This window comes from Limulus polyphemus, unplaced genomic scaffold (genome assembly GCF_000517525.1).
Source record: "Limulus polyphemus unplaced genomic scaffold, Limulus_polyphemus-2.1.2 Scaffold7093, whole genome shotgun sequence".
NCBI classification, from domain to species: domain Eukaryota; kingdom Metazoa; phylum Arthropoda; class Merostomata; order Xiphosura; family Limulidae; genus Limulus; species Limulus polyphemus.
In genome coordinates, this window is record NW_013672703.1 from 1 (window position 1) to 8,605 (window position 8,605).

The 8,605-nt window shown below is 34.5% G+C and overlaps 1 protein-coding gene across 1 annotated transcript in view; it reads right to left on the minus strand.

The window, feature by feature from the left end:
- Positions 1-755: 755 nt before the first annotated feature.
- Positions 756-8,605, minus strand: part of LOC106474340 (cell adhesion molecule 2-like) — a gene marked incomplete at its 3' end in the record, with an annotated part of 26,128 nt that continues 18,278 nt past the window's right edge. The window contains exons 3-4 of the mRNA XM_013935031.1: positions 3,966-4,101; positions 756-889 (exon numbers count right to left, since the gene is read on the minus strand). Of these exons, the coding sequence (XP_013790485.1) occupies positions 756-889; positions 3,966-4,101 (270 nt within the window). The remainder of the gene's footprint in view (positions 890-3,965; positions 4,102-8,605) is intronic.

The following is an 8,605-nucleotide window of genomic DNA, read 5'->3' on the forward strand; positions in this document are numbered from 1 at the left end:
CAAACTCACCATACAGAAAATGTGTTTGTTGAGTTTGTTAAACAATTATAACAGATAAAACTTAACGATCAGATCCAACTCTGTATGGTGAGTTGGTGATGAAACTTTAACAGATAAACGATCAGATCCAACTCTGTATGATGAGTTTGTTAAACAACTATAACAGATAAAACTTAACGATCAGATCCAACTCTGTATGGTGAGTTTGTTAAACAACTATAACAGATAAAACTTAACGATCAGATCCAACTCTGTATGGTGAGTTTGTTAAACAACTATAACAGATAAAACTTAACGATCAGATCCAACTCTAGCCATCACTTTACCTTCTTTTTCGAAATTCGAAAGAGCTATACTTATTTAGACAACAAAGATAGTTTAACCAAAGACGAATATAGAGCGGAAAAAATATCTTTTAATAGTTACGAAAAATTTATTCCACAGAAAACAGTTATTTAGATTTAGTATACTTTATAGAATTCGGGTTTCTTACCAGCACAATATCTGCTGTAACTAAAACTTTGTGTTTAAAAGTTTAGAAATTCTAGTGGTATATCCCATGAAATTTGGGATGTGAATAAACTGTAAAATACCAAAAATGAGATCTAGACGAACGTACGTACACAGGCATCGACATTTCACAAAAAAAAGTATTTATTTATATCTTACTTTAGTTGTTTTATACTGTACGTGTTTCTAAGACATTATAGATGTGTTCTTGCAACATTATGGCATTTCATTTATATTTTATTTACCTTCTTATCGTTGACGTACCACTTAAGACTAGCCGGGGGCTTAGAGGGTTCGGCAATACAGGTTACATTAACAAAATCTCCAATATTGTAATGGTCACGGGTACCAGTTACTGTGGGCTTTTCTTTGGGTAGCACTAAACATGAGAAAGGAACAGTGAAGTAGTGAAAAAACATTCTGTCAACTTGGAACTACTCGAAACTATAAAAATAAGCTCAAAACAACATTCATTGAATCTAAAGTTTGAAACATAATGCATCATTTATATAATGTCTAAATTCCAGATTTTCATACACCCATAAAAAAAAAAATAAACAGGGAAAGGATGGAGTAATTAAAGGAACCAATCACTTGGCTTTATATAAGGAATAAACAAGGACTTGGAGTAGTTAGAGGAACCAATTACTTGGCTTTATATAAGGAATAAACAAGGACTTGGAGTAATTAAAGGAACCAATCATTTGTCTTTATATAGGGTATGAACAAGGACTTGGAGTAATTAAAGAAACTAATCACTGGGCTTTATATAGGGTATAAACAAGGACTGGATAGAGTAATTATAGAGAACAGACGCTTGTTTTCGCTTAGGATGTGAATAAGGACTGGATGGGTTAATTAGAGGGATCAGTCATTTGGTTTTATTTATGGTATAAATAAAGATTAGAAGGAATAATTAGAGGGATCAGACACTTGTTTTTGCTTAAGGGGTAAATAAGGACTGGATTTAGTAATTAGAGGAACCAGTCATTTGGTTGTTTTTACAGTATAAACAAGGACTGGATGGAGTATTTAATGGACCAGTCTTTTTTTAGGGTATAAATAAGAACTGGGTGGCGTAATTAGAAGATGATATTTATATACTGGCTGAATTGTTTGTATTTTTTGGTTTGTATAAACACTTGTATCTAGAGAAGATTCCACAACGAAATTAGTTCTGGATCTTACCAACTGTTGTTATGTAGTGTCAATTGTGCTTAAGCTGACTTCCAGTCGTTGATTTTATTACATCATTTTTTTACATGTTTTACAAAAATAATACTTCTAATAATTGAACTTACATTTTGATCTTGTCTGTTGAATGCATAAAGACGGCAACAAGGGGATGTGCTGATGCATAGAAAATATATTATTTGAGGTTTACGTCATATATGAAAATTGAACTTATTTATTTATTTTTTTAGTTTTCGTTTTTAACGAACATGAGCAATGGCTTTGTAATGAAATCATTAGGTTTAAAGATACCACAGAAATGTACAGCGGAAATGAAAATCATAGACAAAGAATCCCGCGATTTATGTACTTTCTGAGGATCAATAAATTCAATTTCCATCTGAAATCAGAAGAAAATTATTTAATGCATGTTCTATTGACGTTTCGGATAATATCTGTGTGTGGTAGACGTAATGTCCATGTTGAAATGGAAAAAGATTGATCATCCTATTAATCTCTGTAAGGTTCAGAAAGAATATTAGGTAATATTCTGCGCATATTATAGAATAATCAGTCACGTGCCTTCTCGAATTATTAATACACATTGTGCACTCAAACACGTGTGGAGGTTTTTCTTGAGGCACAAAATTGAAAGGTCATAAGGTAAACTAACGTAGCCTGAATTCATCAGAAACACGCTAGTGTATCGTGATATACCAGTTTTAATTTAATTTACTGAGTTCATTATGTTTTCAAAACAGAATATGGCAAGAAAAAGATCGTGGGCCAGTGGTTAGTGTGCCCAGACACTGTATCCGAAATTTCATTGTTCGCGACCTGTTTTGGTAAAAACTATCTCCGCACTTTGCAGCCTTTGGTGCGTTATCAAAGTGACAGTTAAATCCCATTATTCGGCCAGACAAGCGTAGTTCAAGAGTTGACGTTGAGTGGCGTTGACTAGCTGCCTTTCCTCTGGTTTATCAGTACGAAGTTAGGGACGGCTATTGTGTATGTCTAAAAGGAAGAATGTCGTGTTAGCCCTTAAACGTATTATTGAGTTGAGAAACAGGCATTAAAATAATGCTCAATTACTAAAACACAGAGTCCAAAATTGATAATATTCAAATGAAAAATATTATTTCTTAACCATGCTTATAAAGTAACGAAGGGACATAAGTAATAAACAATATACCTGAAGTAAATTACTCTGTAAACTTTGGGAAAATATCGTTTTAACTCTTCCTTAACCCTAAATTGAAGCATACGAGTTCTCCTTCTGATTGTATTCAGATTTCTTACGGACGTCTTCAAATTTTGAATATACATATATATATATATATATGTCTGTGAAAATTAAATAATTTTAAAAATGTTTGAAATTAGTTTGAAACCGGGCTATGAAATATTTATATTTTCGTAAAGAGTGGCGGACTATTCCAACAAACTGAAAATGTTTCGTAGAGAATACCACGGGGCACAACAAAATTAGATGTTACGTGTTTTACTGAAACACTGCACATTTATTCATCTATTTCAGTAGTTATATAAATATGTAGATATAAGAGCACTCAGTTGTTGGAAAGAGTTCAGAGAAGGATTACTTGGATGATATCCGAGATAGAAAAGTTGTCATCAGAGGACAGGTTGTCTCTTGAAAACATAGAAGAGTTAGAAGGGATCTGATTAAAGTATACAAGATTAAGGGAATTTATAGTGTTGGTGTGTCATTTTTTCGCATTTAATTATGAAAATGGAAGTACTAGGAGACACAAATATGAATTTTGGTTGTTTCTGTTAATCAGGTTGAGATGTTGCCTTGGTGTTTGTGTCCATCAGGTCGAAATGTGACCTTGGTGTTTCTGTCCATCGGGTCGAGATGTGAACTTGTTTCTATTAGTCAGATCAAGTTTTAACTTTGTTACTGTCCGTTAAGTTGTTTAACCTTATTGTTTATGACCATCGGGTCAAGTGTGACCTTGTTGTTTCGGTTGTAGTCAAATCAGGAACAAAGGTAATTTTTCTCTGCCCTAAATATTTCCTACTCTATGCTTTTGTTGTTGTAATTTAAATTCCAATATAACACTGTATAATCATAACTTTAGTTCCAGAGCGTTATATGCAGCTTTAAACAGTTTTCAGAGCGTAGAATTATTACAATATATATAATTATCGTTATTATTATTATTAAAAGGGGGGGGGGGGAAACCGGCTTCATATATTTCAATGAAATTTGTCAAAGGGAGTAAATATGAAACGAATGGAATTCTTTAGTTTCAACTTACCATAAATATGGAGCTCTTTTTCTGCACGCTCGGTTTGGAACGAGGGCGCTTCTGCAGACACTTCACATCTGTACATACCTTCGGATTCCAGGTCAGTTTTATAAAGAAACACGTGTCCCACTGAGGATTTGGCCATCTGCAACAAAAGGGAATTTTCTTCAATAATAAAGTGAATCTTGTGAATCCTGAAGTTCTCTGAAGTATTACCAGGTTTAAAAGCTTTCTCTGACTATCTTTAATCCTTTTTTTATCAGTAACTTGTGAGTTATAATGATACAGATAACTGAAGATTGACTGAGCGTTGGCTAAGTTGAAATGTAAGGATCGTTTGCATGTATGCTTGTTTGTTTTGAATTTCGCGCTAAGTTAGTCGAAGGCTATCTGCAATAGCACTCCCTAATTTTGAAGTGATAGACTAGAGGGAAGGTGGACCTAGTCAACATCACCAATCGCAAACTCTTGGGTTACCCTTTACCGACGAATAGTGGAATTGACCGTCGTCTCATAACGCCCCTCACGGCTGAAAGGGCAAGCATGTTCGGAGATGGAATTCGAACCCACAACTTTCCGATTGTGAGTCGAGTGGTCTAGCCACTATGCCATGCTAGGCCTGAAAGGGTCTTCTCTTTTTTTGACATTGCCACCCAGCGGTAAGTCTGAAGGCTTACAACACTAAAAACCGGGTTTCGATACCTGTGGGCACAGCACAGATAGCTCATTGCGTAGCTTTGTGCTTAACAGCACAAAACAAATTTCTGATCTTATAAGAGAAGCCTCATGTTAGGTAGTTAAATAGGAAAACACAGAACATGATGTAAGCTATAAAAATATAACAAAAATAGGTGTTCTTCAAGCGAAAGCAAAAGTTTTTTCGTTGTTGTTATTGCTTAAATTTACACACGAAACTTTAAGTAGTCTAAATATTAAAGCTAGACTATTCAGCCTAGTAAGGTACATGCTTTTCGCCATTGATTTATTGAAGTTTACTTCACACACAAAAAATTCTTTTCTCTAGATTCTGAAGACTTTAAAATCAGAAACGGAGACCCAGCTGGATACCAAAGACTCCAAGCGGAGGCCGTGAAAATACCACGAGAACAGCAATGTGGTGAATTAGCTTGCATCTGTATCATACCGCGTGAAAAATTAGCACAGATTAAAACGTCAGGAGACCGACAAAAAAAACAACATAAAAAACTTAAAGAAGGTGAAAATGAAAAGTTTTTGAAAGAGCAGAGTTTACAAACTCAACCTACAAATGTATAAACCAAAACAAAAAACTAGCAGGAGGGAAGATGATGTTATATTAACCACACACGAGGATTCGTTTCTAAGATTTGAGGTAGGTAAATATGTCGAGAAGAGTGATCATTGCTTAATCAGGATGATTTACTACACGCTGAAACAAGAAGAAGTGTTATTTTAGTTTCTGATTTTCAGTTTAGCTTGGTTTGAATTTAGGGAAAAAATACTCGAGCACTAGCCTTCGCTAATTTAAAAGTAAAAGACCTACCTCCAACTCTTGGGCTACTCTTTTTCCAGCGAATAGTAGGATTGTCGTCACGTTATAACTCCCCACGGTTGTAATGGCAAACATATTCGAATTTGCGACTAGTTTATTAAAATCAAAGTTACACCTAACTAGTTTATTAAAGTCAAAGTTACACCTAACTAGCTTATTAAAGTCAAAGTTACACCTAACTAGCTTATTAAAGTCAAAGTTACACCTAACTAGTTTATTAAAGTCAAAGTTACACCTAACTAGTTTATCAAAGTCAAAGTTACACCTAACTAGCTTATTAAAGTCAAAGTTACACCTAACTAGCTTATTAAAGTCAAAGTTACACCTAACTAACTTATTAAAGTCAAAGTTACACCTAACTAGCTTATTAAAGTCAAAGTTACACCTAACTAGCTTATCAAAGTCAAAGTTACACCTAACTAGTTTATTAAAGTCAAGGTTACACCTAACTAGTTTATTAAAGTCAAAGTTACACCTAACTAGCTTATTAAAGTCAAAGTTACACCTAACTAGTTTATTAAAGTCAAAGTTACACCTAACTAGTTTATTAAAGTCAAAGTTACACCTAACTAGTTTATTAAAGTCAAAGTTACACCTAACTAGTTTATTAAAGTCAAAGTTTTTTGTTTGTTTTTTATTATTTTCCATGACTGTTGACTAGATTGACATCAGCTTTTGGATATTGTATGATAGATGGGATATCTCCAACGTATTTGGGTGTTATTACCACAGGCGTTTTCCGTTATGACAATAAGCTGACAACCAGGACCGATAAAGGTATTGCGATATTTAATTCATAATTGTTTTATAGTGCTGATTTAGTCACCTATAAACAATGAATGTAATCAACTAATTACAGTAATTACAAGATAATGTAGTTGTGCTATTATAAATTTGATCACTCGTTCAACATGACTGGAGAAAAGGATGTTATCACAGTGGTCACTGTCTCTTGTTGTTGCTAAACCTAATAGAATTTTAGGCTATTTTGAAAGATATACTTATTACAAGACAAAAGGGGTAATTTTACTTATTGTGTACAGTTTTTACGAAAGAAAGAACTTTGGAAAAGATTCAGAGGAAGGTTACTAAGATAATTCCAGGAATGGAGAGGTATAAACTAAGGTTTCATGACGTATCGGTTTTATGACGTATCAACTTGTAGAGGAAGAAAAACACTATCTAGCCGTAAAACTCGAGTTATGTGACCTTCTGTTTTATACACTAAACCAGGGATACTGGATTTCATCAGCTATCCTTCTAGTGTGCCCTGTCAGTGAATTCGATAGTTCCAGTTGTGCGCCTCGTTGCCACGAAAAAGCGCTCCGCACTTTAAATTTGTGTGTGTTATGAGAGCGACTGTCAAATCCCGCTGTTTGATTAGATAGGAATAGTCCGGAGTTGCTGCTGACTATACGTTTTCCCTTTAGTCTATCGGCTCAAAATTAGTGAAGGCTAACACAAATAGCCCTTGTATAGCTCTTAGCGCACGCAGACATCCTAAATCTAATATATATATACTTATTAAGCACAAAAATATGTCTGTCTGTCCGTTATCTAACTACTACTAGGTCGCTGGGCCAATGTCAACCAAACTTTGTGAGATGATAGTTTGGAACAAAAGGCATTTTAATGGGTGGTTCACAACCCACTCCACTTCTATTATTGCTGTTCTTGAGCACCTATTATATTTTACTTCTGCGACCAATTAATTAATCAGTGTAGAAGGACATTAAGTGTTAAAAATGGCTAACAGAAAGAACACATACTGCCACTGGTACCTCTTCCTACAAAGTGTATACCATGTTTTATGTACATACACAACTTTTGATGAGTTAATAACGAATATTGTAATAATATGTTGTTATAAATAACTTGTTAAGATTTTTGTACTATTTATCACACTTTATAGTTCAGAATCGGGACAAAAGACTGGTACCTCAGAAAAACTAGCGCCCTCTAACAGAAACTCTATTATAATTAATATTATAATTTTCCATATGTAATTTCAATACGCAAACTGAATTATCGATTGACTGTGATCTTAGTACTTAGTAATAGATTACAATTAGCTGTTTTTCACATGATGTATTAAGTTCATATAGTTTACAGTTAATTAGCTTGAAAATGTCGGAACAAACATATGAACATTCATAGATGACATCTCTTCATCTTGGCTGTTAGTGAAATTTGTTGCTTGTTTGTTGTTAATGAGCTGTCTCTGCTCTGCGGGAATTGAAACTCGATTGTTACTGAGCCTGTATAAGCCCGTGTTATAAAGCAATAGATGTTAAGACATATAAGACATTTATACCTGCGAGCAGATTTTTACTGAATATCTCTGATTTTTCTTTGTTGGTAGTGGCGCAAAGGAGACAACGCTCTGTTCACCGCGGAAAATCGATCCCGGATTCTAGGGTTGTAAATTACCGCTGACCCACTGGGCGACCTCTGATTCTGGTTTGTTTGTATTTGTTCTGTTTCATTAGTGTAAAATACTCAATGGACTCTCTGCGCTCTGACCACCGCTGGAAAAGTAAATCCTAATTTTAGATTTAGAAACTTATCGCTGACCCACAGGGGGGGATTTCAAAAGCACTCTGTTTGAATTATCGTTACAAAAACTGTTTTCATGGAAGGTTGCTATGGTTTCGTGGAAGGTTGCTATGGTTTCGTGGAAGGTTGCTATGGTTAAAAAGAGATTGTTATATTCCAAACTTCGAATGAAACTGCTAATATTATTGTTCTTCTTACTTTACAGCTTTCTTATATTTAGTAAAATTATTTTAACTTTTGTTTAGACCCTGCAGTGTAACCAAAGGACTTCGGATTAAAACAATATAGTCCCTAACGTTTTGGATTAACGTACGATTACCTAATGATCAAACCACGTGTTCTCAAAACAAGTTGTCTATTATGGAGGTTCTTCAACAACACCGCTCAACTTGCGTATGGAGCTCAAAAATTAGGTTTTGTTTGTTTGTTTATTGCTAAGCGTAAAGCTACACAATGGGCTATCTGTGCTTTGCCCACCGATTTTTTTAGCGTTGTAAGCCTTCTGACTTACCGCTGAGCCACCAATAATCACTTAAAGAACTCCTATAAAAAATTTCTATTA